Consider the following 18,730-nt stretch of genomic DNA (forward strand, 5'->3'; position numbering starts at 1 on the left):
TAATTTTGTATTTTTAGTAGAGACGAGGTTTCTCCATGTTGGTCAGGCTGGTCTCAAACTCCCAACCTCAAGTGATCCTCCTGCCTCGACCTTCCAAAGTGCTGGGATTACAGGCGTGAACCACTGCACCCAGCCTATCTTTTGCATTGTTTTAAATCTTGTTCTTGCTAGGATGAGTGATTTTCTGTTAAAACTAGATATTTTCATATTGTGTTCCTAGACTCGGATATTATCTAACCCTTCTGTTTCCACTGGCTTTTATTGACACTGCTTTGGCAAGGTCATAGGGGGTGCCTCATTACTGCCAGGTGGACATAGAAGTCAAGGATCCCTACTCAGCCTCTACTGATGCTTCAGGAAGAGGATCCTTCTTGCTATTGCTGGGTGGGGGTGGAAGTCTAGCTGACACCACTGAGGTAGGTGTTGGGGCATGCCCAGCCATCAGGGTGAAAGTCCTGGCTCCCTAGTTGGCCTACTTTGACATTGCCCCAATAGGGCATTGGAGCTCCTCACTATAGTTTATGAGCTGGAAGTCAAGGCTCCTCACTTAGTTTTTGTTGGTGTGGGTGGTGGTGGGGCAAAACTGTTTTCTGGGTTTGGCTGGAGTGGAGCAGTTACTGTCAAAAGTTTTCTGTCTTGCCAGGCTGTCCCTTTCTTGTTTCTTTGGCTAGAGAGAGCAAGCTTTTGTTGTGGCTCTTTTTGTCTGTGCCAGTTGGCATTTCCAGGTTGCTGCCTTCTTTAGCTCCAAGTCTGGGATATATTAGGCAAAAAGAAAACCCAGAGAATTTACACCACCATGTCATTCCATGGGTCCTGAGGTCCCTTACTTAGTCTGCCTTCTCTCCACTTTTCAGTCTTCTCATGTTTTGTATATAACGTCCAGGGTCTTTAGTTATACTTAGCAGAAATAAAAGGGAAAAGTATATCTGCTCTATGCTTCTATAAGTGTAAGTCTTCAAATTTGCATTTTTGACTCCTTTAAACAGTTTTATAAAATATATAATCATTATTGTGCAAAATGTCCCATAAAATGTATATACCATGTGATGTTTTGCATAATATTGTGTTCAAGAGGACTGCTGGAAAATAACATCTTTATTTAAACTGAAACGAATTGTTCACATTATTAATGAAAACTTTTCCCCTCTAGGAAATAATGCAAAAGGTGTCCCAAGGCTCTTGACCAGTGAACAAAGATTTGGGAAAGACAGCCAAGCTCATGTTTTCTCCTGATCAAGAAAATCATCCATCTAAAGCACCAGTAAAATATGGTGAACTCATTGTCTTAGGGTAAGGTTTCTCCATTTGATGACACACAGTTTAATAATATATGCTAACTTTGGCATCTAGGCTAAAAGTACTTTTTTTTGGAATTTATATCTTACCTGCTTCCAAAAAGAATTTAAAGCTACAGGTAATGTTACCAAATAAAGAAACTCTTTTAATTCTCATATTCATGCCATCTTTTAAAAGCACTCAAATATGACAAAAGCTTTGTCTCACCCTTACCCACAGAAAGGGCAAAGTTTCTTAAAGATGAAATGGAAAGTCCGGGCGTGGTGGCTCACGCCTGTAATCTCAGCACTTTGGGAGGCCGAGGCAGGCAGATTACCTGAGGCCAGGAATTCGAGACCAGCCTGGCCAACATGGTGAAACCCCATCTCTACTAAAAACACAAAAATTAGCCGGGCGTGGTGGCGCATGCCTGTAATCCCAGTTACTTGGGAGATTGAGGCAGGAAAATTGCTTGAATCCTGGAGGCAGAGGTTGCAGTGAGCTGAGATCACGCCACTGCACTCCAGCCTGGGCAACAGAGTGAGACTCTGTCTCAAAAAAAGAAAACCGAAATGAAATGAAAAATGTATTTGTCCACTGTCACAGTCATTCCATTCCCTATCCCATGTTTTGCCTCAGCTGACTTTACCAAAAATTCCCTTTCCCTTCCCTGCTTTAAGTCATTTCATGTAGGTTAGTCTTCATTTATTCTTTTGCCCCTCTACAGTAGTTATTGCTTTGTGCTGTACATTTGGGTTAAAGGAGTTGTATATGTGTATGGTGACAGCATAATGCCTCTGAAGCCCAGGATCTAGCTACATCTTAGCTCCTAACATAATTTCATCCATGTAACTCACAGAAATAGAATCTGAAGATTGAGGAATAGATGATTCTGTTATTCCAAATTATTTCAATTTATTCCACTTAAACTTGCCATAACTATCAAAATGGAGACACAGTATTAGCCTTTCTTAACTAGAGATCTCAGAAACTAGAAAATTGCTCATTTTAGGCCAGGTGCAGTGGCTTATACCTGTAATCCCAGCACTTTGGGAGGCCTAGGTGGGCGGATCACCTGAGCTCAGGAGTTCGCGACAAGCCTGGCCAACATGGTGAAACCCCATCTTCACTAAAAATACAAAAATTAGCTGGGCATGGTAGTGCATGTCTATAATCCCAGCTACTTGGGAGGCTGAGGCAGGAGAATCACTTGAACCTGGGAGGAGGAGGTTGCAATGAGCCGAGATCAGCACCACTGCACTCCAACCTGAGCAACAGAGCAAGACTCCGTCTCGAAAAAAATAAGAAATAAGAAAATTGCTAATTTTATTTTCCCCCTGCTGTTTCTCTCCTTTTGCCTCAAAAGCAACTCTAGATATTGCAGTATGTTTGAGAGTCAGGTTGTTAAAGTGAGAATGCGTTGTTTCAGATGAGAGAGTAAGAGAAACTGGGGAGATCATATGGAGTTACTGAGCTTGACTGGTGTTAGGAATCCTAGAATCCAGTGCTTGTTCCAGCACTGCTAGCTGTGTGACCTTGGGCAAGTCACTGAACCATCCTGGGCCTTAGTTTCCTTGTCTGTAAAAATGACAGACAAGATCATCTAAGGCCCTTTGAGACTTAAAATTCTTTTCTCAGAAACAAAACTTCAAAAGATCATAAATTTAGCATAGTAACTACAGTATTAGAACTTCAAATCACATAGATTTTAATGGTATCAATGACAAACAACTCTTAACTACCAAAAACTTTTCCAGATTAAATTCTTCTAGCAGGAAATTTGAGAGTCATTTGAAGAATAGTTTAAAATTTAGCTTAGGGTTTTAAACTGCCAGTCTTAGCCTATAGGTTCCTCAGTTAATCATTAGCAACATTGATTGTCTCTGTGTCTGGTACTTGGTGTCTTAAAATGCAGATAATTTTTCTTCTCAACCCTCTAGAAGTGAAGCTGGACAAGGTTTCATGCTGTTGCTACTTAGAAAAGAGCTTTGAACTACAGGAACGCAGTGTGGGACTAAAGAGCGAGATCCAGAAGTGGGATGAGTCATGCAACTCAGAGGACAGTAGTGAAGGGGCAGTGAGGAATCGACAGAGGGTCTGGTGGCAACACAAAGCCTAGAATAGCTAAAATAATTATTAGCTAAGGGGCTGTACTTTGGACTTACAGCAAGCTAGCAACATTACCAAGGGCTTTCTCCAATACAAAGTGTCTTATTTTTTATAAAGGGTCAATGTAGTTTCTACATATGGCAGTCACTGAGTAAACTCTCTTCTCAGTTTTAAAACATTCTTCCTTGCCAGCCACAATTACAGGCCATTTTATAATCACTTCCTCCTCCAGCCTCAAAACTGTCCCTGTTCCCTGCTTCCTTTCCCCCTAGATTGACCAACTACATATGGTAGATCATCAAACGCAAGATTTGTCAGGGGGCGGGGGCAGAGGAGGTGGACAGTGAATGAGGAAAGATTATTATTAAGCTACTGCTCATGGCTCAGTGAGGCAGTAAAGAATGACATAACCACATGACAAACATACTTAAATTCAAATTCTGGCTTTGCCAGTGTCACTTCAGAATATAATTCTTCTGAGTCTGTTTCCTAATGTATAAAAATGGGGACAGTGATTTCAATCTGGTAGAATTTTTGCAAGGGTAGATTTAGTGAGGTGGTGTGTATGGGATAGCATTCAATAGTGCCTGGTACATAGTAAACACCCAAATATTTTTATTTTGTTTTTAACTTTTTTCCATTGGTTTAGTACTTGCTTACCTTTAGGATGTATGTGTGTGTGTGTGTTTGTGTGTGTGTGTGTGTGTGTGTGTGTACGTGTTATGGAGAAATGGTCGTAAGATCTGAACAACAAAAGTATGTTTACTACTTAGCAAACATGTCTGTTGGACAGGTTCTGCTAACATAATGAGAGTGCATTTGTACATTCAGGTAGCTAAGACTTAACAAATCTAAAAATTCCTTATTTCAAAATTTCAGCTATTTAAAGTGTTTGGTTCACAATTAAAGGAGATTGTGTTTTAAAAAATACATACTGTACTTTTTAAAGGTTGTATTAGCACATGCAAACTATTCACCTTAAAAAAACAGAATGAGTCATAAGGAGTCAGACATGCCATTAATCTGCTCTTAATTATGTTCCATAAAAGAGGGAAGGAAAAAAATAGAGATAACTCGAATCTGTATATAATCCAAAAGGTTCTCTGTGACTTGGAATGAAGCCAGAAAAAGAATCTCATTTTGTTTCACACACTGGCACCTGGTATGGAGATCAACAGTTGCTCAAAGGAATTTTAAATAATTATAATGTGTTAATAGATAATTAGTTGGGAATTGATTCTGCAAGGCAAAGTCAAACATTTGTTTTATAATTGTGCAGTTCTTGCAAGAGATCACCTATACTTTTTTTCCCCCATCAGGTATAATGGGTCTCTCCCAAATGGCGATAGAGGAAGGAGGAAAAGTAGGTTTGCTTTGTTTAAAAGACCTAAGGCAAATGGGGTGAAGCCCAGCACTGTGCATATTGCTTGTACTCCTCAGGCTGCAAAGGTAAAAAAAAAAAAAAAAAAAAAAAAAAAAAGCTACATAAATTAACTTGGAAAAATTGAAAGACTTTTATGTGTTGTTTATATTCTCTAGCATTCCCCTCACATTTCTATTTCAGAAATTGCCTTTTGTTTGGATTGGAGAAGAGACTTTGGAGACATGGTATTTGAAGAGCTGCCATATGGAAGGGGAATTGGACTTTAAAAAAAAAAATGACAAACCAGGATCAGTGGGTGGAAATTAGAAGGAAACATTCTCTTTCCTTATTAAAAGAGGTGGGATGGGGGACAGGGCTTTATCTAGTACTTAGAATTATGCAGCTGTCTGCCCTGAGGAGTGGGAAGTTCCCACTGTGTTACTAGAGGGGTCTCCCTCGGCGGGTTGAAAAATGTGATGTATAATATGTGTATTCAGGTATTAGAAGCATGTTTGGATGAGGTAATTTTTAAACTAAGGGTCTTTACTTAAGATTCTGTGTATTGGTTGTATGCATTTTTGGTTTATAACTTCATGTATTTTAGCATAGTACCTTGTACAAAGTAGACCTCAATAATTATAAAGTTGAATCAAAGCTATGAAGGCAATATCCAATTGCATCTACAATATAACTTCTCAACCCCCTAGCCTATTTCATGCTTCTAGCCCCCTTTTCATCTAAGAAAATTTCCAGAAGCTGGACCACCATTTCAGGATACTTGGGCTTTTCCTAGAGTGACAGACAAGGAGGGGGAATTTCACATCTTTATATTTTCTGTGAATTCGTCTGCCTCCAATTTTATAACACTGACTTTGTGTTATAAAGAATTTGATATTGTAATGAGCAAATAAGAAAAATTAGAGTTCTTTGACTCCTGGAAGTACCTGTATCTTTAGCTAAGTAGCCCTAGGATGTACATTAATATTATACCATCTGAAGCATATCTTTGTAAGTTAGATAAACAAGAGACAGAAAACTTGGCATATGATGTGGTTTTAGGTCGCAGCTTCAGTGTCTGAAGGTAATTGGCTTTTCAGCTTTGTTTTATATCCAGTTTGATTTGTGAAAGAATCCTTAGGCCTTGACTAGGACTCCTCTGTTACTATTTGGGAGCCAGTTAGTGCAGAAAAGGGACAGTTTCTTTTTGCTCCTTTGGCGAGAAGGAATATACTAAGCAGGTGGTGGAAGTAAACCTCAGATTGATTGAATCTGAGGAGCTTCTTACAGTATCTCCCCCAGGAGTGCTCTTGACATTTTGGGTGTGCCACTTTTTCATTGTTCAGGACTTTCCCACATACTACAGGACATTTATGGGTCCTTCACCCACAAAATGCCATTTGAGCCTGCAAATCCTTGTAACAGCCAAAAAATGCACAAAATATTTTCACATGCCCCTTAGACTGCTAATACTACCTCTGGTTGAAAACCACTATCAGGGAAAATATTTCTAATCCCTGCCTCTGTAATACCATATTCTGTACTTTTCTTCCTATTTTACTCTGCCATGCCATCATGTTTTCATTGTTATCTCTTTTTCATCTTTCATCTTTACTAGGCAGTAAGAATCTTAGGGATCACAGATTGACTTTTGGCTGGATGCAGTAGCTCACACCTATAATCCCAGCACTTGAGAGGCCAAGGTGGGCGGATCACTTGAGCTCAGGAGTTCGAGACCAGCCTGGGCAACATAGTGAAACTCCATCTCCACCAAAAATACAAAAAATTAGCCAAGCATGGTGGCATGCCCTGAGGTCCCAGCTACTTGGCAGTCTGAAGCGGGAGGATCACTTGAGCCCGGGAGGCAGAGGCTGCAGTGAGCTGAGATCATGCCACTGTACTGCAGCCTGAGTGACAGAGTGAGACCCTGTCTCAATTAAAAAAAAAAAAAAGATTGACTCTTCCTCTTTAAATTTTGGAGGAATGTATTTGTGAGGTCATGATGAAAATTAAGCGTTTAGTCTGGCAGTCATCTGGGATGAGTAGTTAAAACCCTGCGTTCTAGTCCAGTGAGACTCAAACGTAACTTGACATAGTTTTTATTCTCAGTCTTAGAGTAGATTTAATAACTAACAAACAAAGATTACAATTTCAAAGCACATAAAAACCAATGTTTTAAAATCTCTTTAGCCACTAAGAATTAATTTTCAAAATACTGAGTAATTATTTCATTGAAAAGTCAGCTGTTTAACAGGGCACAGTGGCACATGTCTGTTAGTCCCAGCTCCTTGGGAGGCAGAGGCAGGAAGATCACTTGAGCACAGGAGTTTAAGGCTGTAGTGTGCCATTTTCCTGCCTGTAAATAGCCACTGTACTTCAGCCTCTGCAACATAGTGAAACCTGGTCTCTTAAAACATTTATATGTGTGTGTGTGTGTGTGTGTGTATATATATGTGTGTGTATATATATGTTTAAAACCTGTAAAACAATTATATAGTATTTATGAATACCTAAATGTATAGAAAGAAATATGTAAAACATGCATGTAAATGATCTACACTGCATTCTTGAGGTTGAATACCTCTGTGGAGAAAAGGGAACTGTGAGAGACATGTAGGCAGCCTCAATTGTATCTGTAGTTTAATTCCTTAAAAAAATCAGAAGCAGGCCAGGCACAATGGCTCACACCTGTAATCCCAGCACTTTGGGAGGCCGAGGTGGGCGGATCACGAGGTCAGGAGTTCGAGACTAGCCTGGCCAACATGGCAAAACCCCGTCTCTACTGAAAATACAAAAATTAGCTGGGTGTGGTGGCATGCACCTGTAATCCCAGCTACTCAGGAGGCTGAGGCAGGAGAATCACTTGAACGTGGGAGGCGGAGGTTACAGCGAGCCAAGATAGTGCCACTGCACTCCAACCTAGGTGACAGAGCAAGACTCTGTCTCAAAAAAAAAAAAAAAATCAGAAGCAAAAGTGGCAATATTAAGCTTTGATAAAGCTGAGTCGTTAGTATAGTCTCTTTCTATATTTGGAAATAGGGTATTTCTGTATTCTCTTTGTATATTTGGAAATTTGACAGTCTTAAAGCTGTCGTTTTAAGGCTTTATCTATTACAGATTAGTTGCAAATTGAAACCAAGTAAAAGCTTATGATGCCAAACTTCTAATTAAGAAGGATTTTTTCATTTAGCTTCTTTGCTGTTTGTAATTATTCTCTTCTGTCTTTGTGTCTGTTTTATTTTTATGCAGCCCATTTCTACTTCCTTTGTGTGATGACTAGATTTTTCCCCTCCTTTGATATTATCTTCAACTCATATACATAGAAAACACTTGAAAACAAAACTGAAAAGTTCTTTTTAGCGATGTTTTTAGTTTGAGATAAATCAGAAGTACCGTTATAAGCATTACATCCCTTTCCTTTGGTAATGTTTAATCATTCTATGAATCTTTCTTTTGTTTTTTATTTTTTTCTTTTATCTCCTGGGACCAAATCCCAAATGCATTTTTCTGTATCTCACCCAGCATATGGCAAGCATTTGTCATCTGTAGAGTCACAAAATGGTTAGAAAACCAGTTAATTTGGCTTGAGTGAACTTTATAGCTCTCTGAATGACTTCAAAAATAAGATTCCTCTTATTTTGCAAGATTTTGCATTTTCTTCTTATCAGAGCAGTACTGTTGTTTTCTATGTGGGATTTGGTTTTGATTATTTTATCATTTAAAATACTTAATAAGGGAGTCTAGTAGTTTGATAAAAGAAAATTATGGGCCGGGCGCGGTGGCTCACGCCTGTAATCCTAGCACTTTAGGAGGCTGAGGCAGGCAGATTGCCTTAGCTCAGGAGTTCAAGACCAGCCTGGGCAACATGGTGAAATGCCATCTCTACTAAAAATACAAAAAAAATTAGCCAGGCGTGGCAGCGTGCACCTGTAGTCCCAGCTGCTTGGGAGGCTGAGGCAGGAGAATCACTTGAACCTGGGAGGTGGAGGTTGCAGTGAACAGAGATTGCACTCCAGCCTAGGCGACAGAGCAAGACTCCGTCTTTAAAAAAAAAAAACAGAAAGAAAATTATGTTTTTACTCTGTAACTGCTTCTAAATATTCTTCGGTACCCCATTCAACCCGAGAAACTACTGTCACAACTGACAGGAGTTATTAACCTCTCTAAATTTCAGGGGGAAAATGTATAAATATGTCATGTATTTGATAAATAGTTTTCCCTTTTTTTAATAAAAAGATTATCTGATTGGATTGACCTGCCTACTAATTTTTGCTATTAACTTTTTCATTCTTAGGCAATAAGCAACAAGGACCAGCATAGCATATCATATACTTTATCTCGGGCCCAGACTGTGGTGGTTGAATATACTCATGACAGCAACACCGATATGTTTCAGGTATTTTAACATCTAAAAATTTTTTTCTTAAAAACAAAAAAGTTAAAAATCTATTGTTGGTGACTTTTGCTGAGGTCAGATAAAGGATTATCAGATTTTTATATTGTATTTTATTAAAATATAGATTGATTGCTAACCCTTATAAATAGAAGTCAGTCTAGCATGGTTGAGATGGGCTCCAGAATAAGAATTACTGGTAAATATTACATAGCCATTATATGCCTGAGTTTCCTCCTCTGTAAAGTGCAGATAATAGACTCTCCCCTATGACTGTTAAGAGGCTTAAATGATCTAGTACATGTAGAGTACTCAGCGCTGTGCCAGGCACTTAGTAAAAACACTTAGTGAATAGTAGCTATTATCCAAAAAAGAAAACAATAAATATTCTGCACACATTTATGACTTCTTCTACCACTACCTCCCACCTTCCTCTCTAGGCAATAAACAATCCAGGCACTTGCTAACTATTTGTATTATCTATGTGAAATCAAACCTTTTTCTCAGCACGTATTTGGTCAATGCTACTCATGCAATAAAAGTATTTTTCTCTTCTTGTACCAATCCAGTGCTGATATTTTTATAAACTGATAGATTTTAGGACAGTCAATTCCAAAGATGTAAATAGAATCCTTGATCTTCTCCCTTAATATTGAGCTCTCCGAAGCTTAGGCTTTTTAAAAACAAACTTAAGTAGAACATAAATTGCCGGATAATGTTGCTTTTATAATTATTGTCACATTGACTTTTCCATTTATCTTTATTTTACAAGGCAAATAAAAGTGAAAAGGCCTAGAAATATATTTAATTTCAGTCAATAGTGAAATATTTCTTTGAAGTCACTCCCTCTGCCTAACGCTTTTAATGAGATGAGATACTGAATTTCTTTTCTCTAGTTAATATTAGAATGTGGGCATTTATTATGTTTTCCTCGCTTTTACCAAAAATAAATAACATCTTTAATGAAGATTAATGTTTAGATCCAAGAAAAACCTAACACAAAGCTTTAGGATGATTTTTCACATTTTGTTTCACTGACAGGCAGTGAAAATGAATGAGCTTAGCTTTTTTTAAAATCAAGATGCTGCTAGGCCTGTAGTCTCAGTTACTCAGGGGGCTGAGGTGGAAGGATAGCATGAGGCCAGCATGGGCAACATAGTGAGACTTCATCTCTTTAATAAAATATAGATAAATATGTGTGTGTGTGTGTGTGTGTGTGTGTGTGTGTCTGTGTATCTCCAGGATATTTAGTCACAGGCTAGAATTTTAGCTTCAGAAAGTACCTTATATTTATTTGTTTACCGCGTATCTTTTGTAGATGAAGTTAACTGAAGTCTTGTGAGTTAAAGATGATAGAGTTACTTGGGGGCAAAACTGAAATTAAACCAGGCATCCTGAATTCTGAAACAATGTCTTCACCATCTAATGAAGGCCCTTAAATAAGTTTTAATAGTTTGGGTTTTGTCTTTTTCATAAAGTAGAGAATTTTTCCCAATATCATAAACTGATTATGCCCTGTGTACAGGTATTATACCTTAGGAAAATCCAAACATTTCTGCATCAAAAAGACTGTGATGTATCAGAAACTACCTTGATAAACTAGCCAGTCTTTGAGGAATTGTATTGGAAACATTCTAGGATTGTCTACCCTGTAAACTGAACAAGAACATTTGTTCAAGTCATCAGATATTCCAACTCCAACTCTATGCATTGTTTGTCACTATGAAGTACATAAGGGAGACATTACAAGCTGATTACATGCCTAGGTGCTGTACTGACCCTCTAAATCTTAAGCACATTGATTGTGTTGAAGAAGGATGGAGAAAAGACTTTACACTGGTGCCTTTTCATGTAGATCTTTTTATCAGGTAAAGTAGGATTTTTGCCAGCAACCAGTAGAAAAGCATTCTAGCAAAAGAGATGGCGAAGAAGTAGTACACAGTGTGGTAAAAGATTGACGAATAAGCTATTGTAGCTAGTATACACAAATAGCAGGAAGATTCGGCTGGATTGGTAGATGGGAGGCAAATCTTGAGTCAGTTTCTAACTATTATCAGAAATAATAAACTACAAATTTTGGATAAGCTATAAGGAACCATTGAGTTTTCTCAGGAGGGTAAGGGAGAGTAACAAAAGAGCTGTATTTTTAATGCTAATAATAGCAGGGGAAGAATTATTAACAATCATATTTGCCGGGCGCGATGGCTCACGCTTGTAATCCCAGCACTTTGGGAGGCCGAGGTGGGCGGATCACGAGGTCAGGAGATGGAGACCACGGTGAAACCCCGTCTCTACTAAAAATACAAAAAATTAGCCGGGCGTGGTGGCGGGCGCCTGCAGTCCCAGCTACTCGGAGAGGCTGAGGCAGGAGAATGGCGTGAACCCAGGAGGCGGAGCTTGCAGTGAGCCGAGATCGTGCCACTGCACTCCAGCCCGGGAGACAGAGTGAGACTCCGTCTCAAAAAAAAAAAAAAAAAAAAATCATATTTTGGCATCTGATCACGTTCGTGGTGGTTTTTTTCTCTTTATAGATACTTAAGTTTCTTCCTTCTCATTGTCATTACAAATATTGCTTTGGTGTCTTAAATATTCTCTTCCAAGACCCAGTTGAAATGTCAGCTCTCTGGAACAGTCTCTTTCCAATTAAGTGCTACTTCTGTTGATTCTGAATATTAGTTCAATCCTTGGCCTGTATCTTTTAGCTTTTAAAGAGCCTTTTTATTTGGGGAAATATTTTTAGTTTCAAAGATCTGAGCCCATTTAAGATATCTTTATTTTTAAGAATAAAGAAAAGGAATATCCAATCGTATATTTGTTAACTAGTTTCCCTCTAAAACTATCCAATCTAAATAAAAAGACCTTATACTTGACGATTGGACAGAAACACTACAGAGGTTTATTTGAAAGTGTTCTGATATGAGGAACTTGAGGCTAAAATATGTAAAGAATGACTTTTAAGAGCCTTTATCTTTGTAGAGGGTCAATATTTTTTCTCAGTACCCACGTTCTTCAATTTTATGGTACTACTTTATAACAAATACATTCATGAACTGATAATTTCCAAATATTTGCTTTGAAGCCCTGTGACACTTGTCACTTTTGTCATCTCCCCATTGATTTCCTTTTTTCTTTTCAACTTTCAAAATGAAATTAACTTATTTACTAGCTAGTACCTCTGAAGATATTTTTAATCTCTGACACCTCACCCATCCAGAACTCTTATCTAGGAACCTTGTCTCTCTGAAATATCCCTAAGAACCAAGAAGAGTATATATATAAAATAAATGCCACAAAGTTGATGCAGTGAAATTCCTTTTCTATTCTCCCTAGAGAATCCCTTAGGCTCTCACCAGAACCTTTTGAAATACTTTTCTCTGAAGTAGGTTATTTGATTTCTCAACCCATAACAGAGTAAGAGTAGCCAGTTAAAAGAGGGGCTTGTTGCTGGAGACAAGCATGACCAAAAACAAGGAGTGATGATAGCTGACAACCTGACAGAAAAGAAACAAGAAAATATATGAAGTATACATAAGACCTCAAAGCAAGGCTATGTAAGCCCTTGACATAAGCACCAGCAGTCTTGTACACCTCTTATAGCACCTGAAGACATCACTGCATTTCAGCTTAATGTAAGTGGTATTTATAGTGTAATGTTCTGCAGTCATCCTAAAAGATTTACTTATGTATGTTCACTATATTCTGTTAAATAAGGTAGAATATCTCTTTAAATATCTCTGAAGACAAAAAACCTACATGATACACATATTTCCATCCAAAAGGGTTAAAATTAAAATCTGTAGCCATCTAGAAATCTCAGCCATTCTTGAACTCTTCATTCCCTAAGGGTTTCGTATATTGTTGTAAGTTCTCATTTAATTCCATGCTCTAAGTGATTACTTCATCAGAGATAGTCTGACTCATTAGTTTTCAAGAGTATAGATGCCCCCAACGTTAAGTATGGTAAACTTCAACTTTAGAAATTTCAGAGGCCTAATGTTTTCTCCTTATTGTGCCCTTCTTGTGGATTTTTCACTGTGTTCTTTGAATGGGTTTATAGATATTTTTTTTTCCCTCAGATTGGCCGGTCGACTGAAAGCCCCATTGATTTTGTAGTAACTGACACAGTTCCTGGAAGTCAAAGTAATTCTGATACACAGTCAGTACAAAGTACTATATCAAGATTTGCCTGCAGAATCATATGTGAACGGAATCCTCCCTTTACAGCACGGATTTATGCCGCAGGATTTGACTCATCAAAAAACATCTTTCTTGGGGTAATAAGCTTTTTTTCTAAATGATGCTTTCTTTTATACTAGCTTTCATTCCAAATTACAAGTAATTGGAAGCTCACTACTATTATTTCTACTAGGAGAAGGCTGCCAAATGGAAGACATCAGATGGGCAGATGGATGGCTTGACCACTAATGGTGTTCTTGTGATGCATCCACGCAATGGGTTCACAGAAGACTCCAAGCCTGGAATATGGAGAGAAATATCGGTGTGTGGAAATGTATTTAGCCTACGTGAAACCAGATCAGCTCAGCAGAGAGGAAAAATGGTAAATACTGAATGGTATTTTCTTAATTAGCTACAGTAAACACATAGGATGAGTTGAACTGAATGCATTACATACATTCCAGAAAACTCTTAAATCTATTGCCAACACAGAATACTATCAAACACTGACTACCAAATTCTATACTAGAGGACAGTATCTTAATATTTCATTTAGTAGCTGGCGTGGTGGCCCACACCTGTAATCCCAGCATTTTGGGATGCCAAGGCAGATGGATCACCTGAGGTCAGGAGTTTGAGACCAGCCTGACCCACATGGAGAAACCCTGTCTCTACTAAAAATGCAAAATAACCCAGGCATGGTGGCGCATGCCTGTAATCCCAGCTACTCGGGAGGCTGAGGCAGGAGAATAGCTTGAACCTGGGAGGCAGAGGTTGCAGTGAGCCGAGATCGCGCCATTGCACTCCAGCCTGGGCAACAAGAGCATTTTAGTGAACTCTAGAAGTTCATTCTTCTGTCATATCATGTTAATATATTTTAAAACCTAAGCTTTCTTAAACTAAACAGCACTCTCTCTGATCTTTTCTGTTGCCATCTGTAGATCTTTGACCATATTTACCTCATTAAAAATATTAGACTTATTGATTAGCCAGATGTTTTAATCATAAGTTGTCTTTACCATAAGGCTAAAAAGAAATGTGTTAATGTTTGATATTTTATCCTTGATTTTCAAACTTAACGTTTTTCATAACTACTGTCAGTTTCTTGAATATTTAGTGAAAATCCTAGGAAATCTCATTTCTTGAGTAAGGAGTACTTAAAACCAAAACACTTATGTAAAAATCCAAAACAGAGTGGTAAATATGTTTTTCAACTCTTGTCTCCTCTAGGTGGAAATTGAAACCAATCAGTTACAAGATGGCTCGTTAATTGACCTCTGTGGTGCAACATTGCTATGGCGTACTGCAGAAGGCCTTTCCCACACTCCTACCGTGAAGCATTTAGAAGCTTTAAGACAGGAAATCAATGCAGCACGACCTCAGTGCCCTGTAGGGTTCAACACACTAGCATTTCCTAGTATGAAGAGGAAAGATGTTGTAGATGAAAAACAACCATGGGTATATCTAAACTGCGGCCATGTACACGGCTACCATAACTGGGGAAACAAAGAAGAACGTGATGGAAAAGATCGTGAATGTCCTATGTGTAGGTCTGTCGGTCCCTATGTTCCTCTGTGGCTTGGATGTGAAGCTGGATTTTATGTGGACGCCGGCCCTCCAACCCATGCGTTTAGCCCGTGTGGGCATGTATGTTCAGAAAAGACAACTGCCTATTGGTCCCAGATCCCGCTTCCTCATGGTACTCATACTTTTCATGCAGCCTGTCCCTTTTGTGCACATCAGTTGGCTGGTGAACAAGGCTACATCAGACTTATTTTTCAAGGACCTCTAGACTAACAGACCATTGTCCTGCAGGACTACATTATAAATTTATAAGCTAAGTGAGTTGGGTTTTCGAACCTGTTGTCCACGTCACAGTTTTTCTGCTCTGGTCATTTGCATTAAGATGAAGAATTTTTTAAAACATTTATAATAAATAGTAGCAATTTCTGAGCAAAAATCTGGGAAACTCAAGCAAAGGAATTTCTGAAAGTATCAGTCTTCTGAATTCTGAGTTTTGAAAATATATTTTGAGGAGAAAAAGACATAGTCTAATTTGATGCCTTCCTTTTAGTGTTTTTGAATCACCCATCCTCAGTGCTGAAATTGTTTTGTATAACTGAGGGTACTGTTGGTTCAAACTATGTTAGTTTACAGTTTGTTGCAAACATTGTAAAATATAGCGACGTGTATATTAACTTTTTTCTATTTATCTTTATTATAGAAAATACCTTAGAATGTTCTTGATAGAGTAGCATGGTAACGATGGTGTCACACCCTTGGTGTGAATGGTAGCTTAGTGAGCAACCTAGCTCAAGAATTTGCAAAGTTAGGAAGAAGGACAAGAGAGCCTCTCTCCCACCCCAATCTAAATATGGAATTTGGTAAATTAGACTACTTTGTAATTTGTAAGACCAAATTCATATTAATTACCATTGTGTGAAAGGTGTTTGTTTTTAACCACATTGAAGATAATCAGGAAAGATTTTTTCTTAATGTTTCTCTCGAGCATAGTACTATAACAAAAACTTAATGCTAAGAAACATTTTATATGCTCCTTTGAATATGCAATTTAATCTAGATTATCTATTTTTCTCCCATGATAACTAATCTGTTTTTAGTATCAGCAGCATTTGGCAAGTTTATTTTTTGGATATAAACTGTGGTTCATCTGTTCACTGTTTCTAGACAAAAATCATTCCCATAAGAAAAAGTATAAATTAGCAAGAAAGGAGAGTGACTTGATTTGCTTTTGGAAAAAGAAATGCTTAATTAATTATTCTGTATTTGGCCTTATTCAGGCATTAGGAAATCTAGAGATCTAAAGGGTTGAATGACAATAGTGCCCCCGTTTTTATCAGACCAGCCTTAACTCTGGGTTTGCATCCTAAGGAGATTGCCACAGTGAGACTTGCAAATGTTTGGTTGGCAGATGAGCACCAATGACTACAGCGTGGAGTGACGCACTGCATGGTCTGTTTATTCTCTAATTCCAATATGTCTTTTGCTTCCAGAAGCAAGAACAAGTTTCTTCTCTCCCCTCCTTCCCCCCCTTTTTTCAAAGGCACCACAAGTATAGACAGTTGCACTACATCAAATCTTTGACACTTGTAGAGACCAGTACACTTCTAGATTAGACAGTATCTTCTTTTAATATTTTGATTTGTTTTCCTTTAGTTTGAAAAGTTGTATAATACTTAATTGACTGTAGCAAAGTTTTATGTGTGGTAGCAGAGCTTTAATTTATCCTATTACAAAACTGTTCCGAATTTTCTTTTTGTTTTTAAAAAACAAAACTTGTTGCTTAGAAGCCATGAACTATTTTATTTTACTTCAACTGTCAAAACTTCATTGTTTTAAAAAATGATCATTTGGGTTCACTCAGGAAATGCATGTCAGGAAACTTGCATTATAAGTTTATTAGTTGTGATGTATCAGTAACTGCTGTTACCCCTTTTTTCAAAGAAATATAATTGATTTTGAAGTTTTCTAGATTGTCACATGCTTTGTGACTAATGCAAGAAAGCAAGTCCTGTGTTGTATTTGTTCTAGTCATTTCTATTCAGGCTATATATTGTAGCTTAATTTTTATTTGCAATTAATTTATTTAAACTAAGTAAATACTTTTCAAAATAGATATTTGAATTTGTCTCTGTGGGTTCATTTTTGCATAATCGAGAATGAGAAACCAGAAGTGAAAACTGTGGACAACTCTATTCCACACTCCAAAAATACTCATTTGAAATAGATGAAAAGTTTGCATTTAATGTAACACTTTAAAGTCTCTGGTTCTTTTTGAAAAGCATCTCTTATTAATAAAGGAACTTTTTGTTAGTGGTTGAATAATTGAGGCCTTTTCTAAGTTAAGCCTTGCTAGGGAGTTGGCACCTGTAAGTTGCATGTTAGACTATTTAAATAGTGGCTTTGTAACCATAAAAGTTTCACGCCCTTCCCAAAGTTGCCTGCATTTTCTTCTAACAGGTAAAAACAATTTCTTCTAACAGGGAAAAACCTGGCTCATTTTCTATCAAATTCAAGTTTTAAAAATTCAGGCAATTTAAATGATCAGTTGGGTGTTTGCTGTTCAAGCAGAACTGTTATTTTGCCATGGCTACTAGAACACTTTTACTTACTCAGTTGTATTAAGGGAATGTCAGTATTCTGGTTAAGGAGGAGAAAAAGTTGTATTTAGGTCTCCTAAATGCATTCTCAAGAAAGATAATCTTTATGGCTTATTTTTATTTATTTTATTTATCAAAGTAATCATTATATTTAAATGCTACTTAATTTGTTCAAGGAATTAAATTTCCCTTTATCTAAAATGTTAGGGTAATGAAGCAAGACATGAAGGGCAGCCATTCAGACATCAGAGTTCTTTTACTAGGTTATCCTCTTGCAACCTTTGCTTACTTCCCTCATGTAAAAGTCTTCAAGTACATGTAAAGCAGGGTAGGAATAAATAATAATGTAAGTATGTAATTACTTCTTTTTTTTTTTTTTGAGGCAGAGTCTCACTGTTGCCAGGCTGGAGTGCAGTGGCACAATCTCGGCTCACTGCAAGCTCCACCTTCCGGGTTCATGCCATTCTCCTGCCTCAGCCTCCCAAGTAGCTGGGATTACAAGCACCCGCCACCATGCCCAGCTAATTTTTGTATTTTTAGTAGAGATGGGGTTTCACCATGTTGGTCAGGATGATCTCGATCTCCTGACCTCGTGATCCATCCACCTTGGCCTCCTAAAGTGCTAGGATTAATTACTTCTAACATTTGAGTGTCCCACTTCACTCTTCCCATCTGACCCAGACTGAGGGCACTGGTGAAAGTCCACTTCTTATGTCTCTAAGGTTATAAACTCAACATAACTCTTAACACTTTGGCCCTTCGTTGCAATGGATCATCTTGTGCTACCAGTTTTTTTTTGTTTAAGACAGGGTCTTGCTCTGTTGCCCAGGCTGGACTGCAGTGGTGCAATCACAGCTCACCACAGCCTCAACCTCCCAGGCTCAAGCAATTCTTCCACCTCTACCTCCTGAGTAGCTGGGACTACAGATACACACCACCATTCCTGGCTAATTTTTTTCATTTTCAGTAGAGATGCCGTCTCACTAGATTTCCCAGGCTGGTCTCAAACTCCTGCTCTCAAGCAATCCTCCTGCCTCAGCCTCCCAAAGTGCTGGGATTACAAGTGTTGAGCCACCACACCCTGCTGTGCTACCGCACTTTAGAGACCACTGGTTAATAAACCTATGTTCCATTCCCTTCTCTGTTTTCTCTAAGCACTGCCCTATAGCAAATCAGAACAGCAAAACTCTACATCACTGAACTCTGTTATTCTGTCTGTCACCCCCACTTTCAGAATTACTCTTATATAAGTATTCTTTAATGTTTTGTCCTCAAATTTTATCTACTTTTTTTTTT

At 38.1% G+C, this 18,730-nt stretch overlaps 1 protein-coding gene across 5 annotated transcripts in view; it reads left to right on the forward strand.

The window, feature by feature from the left end:
* PELI1 (pellino E3 ubiquitin protein ligase 1) overlaps positions 1-16,950 on the forward strand; it is a 61,264-nt gene extending 44,314 nt beyond the window's left edge. For 2 of the 5 annotated variants that reach the window (XM_055242927.2, XM_063617905.1), the window contains exons 2-7: positions 1,151-1,290; positions 4,704-4,833; positions 9,039-9,140; positions 13,214-13,411; positions 13,507-13,695; positions 14,544-16,950. In XM_055242927.2, coding sequence (XP_055098902.1) covers positions 1,220-1,290; positions 4,704-4,833; positions 9,039-9,140; positions 13,214-13,411; positions 13,507-13,695; positions 14,544-15,110 — 1,257 coding nt within the window. In that variant the 5' untranslated portion in view covers positions 1,151-1,219 and the 3' untranslated portion in view covers positions 15,111-16,950. Of the gene's footprint in view, positions 1-1,150; positions 1,291-4,703; positions 4,834-4,948; positions 5,106-9,038; positions 9,141-13,213; positions 13,412-13,506; positions 13,696-14,543 lie in introns of those variants that run through there. The other 3 variants (XM_055242930.2, XM_055242929.2, XM_063617903.1) reach the window with 3 other exon arrangements.
* Positions 16,951-18,730: the final 1,780 nt, after the last annotated feature.

This window comes from Symphalangus syndactylus, chromosome 14 (assembly GCF_028878055.3).
Source record: "Symphalangus syndactylus isolate Jambi chromosome 14, NHGRI_mSymSyn1-v2.1_pri, whole genome shotgun sequence".
Taxonomy (NCBI): Eukaryota; Metazoa; Chordata; class Mammalia; order Primates; family Hylobatidae; genus Symphalangus; species Symphalangus syndactylus.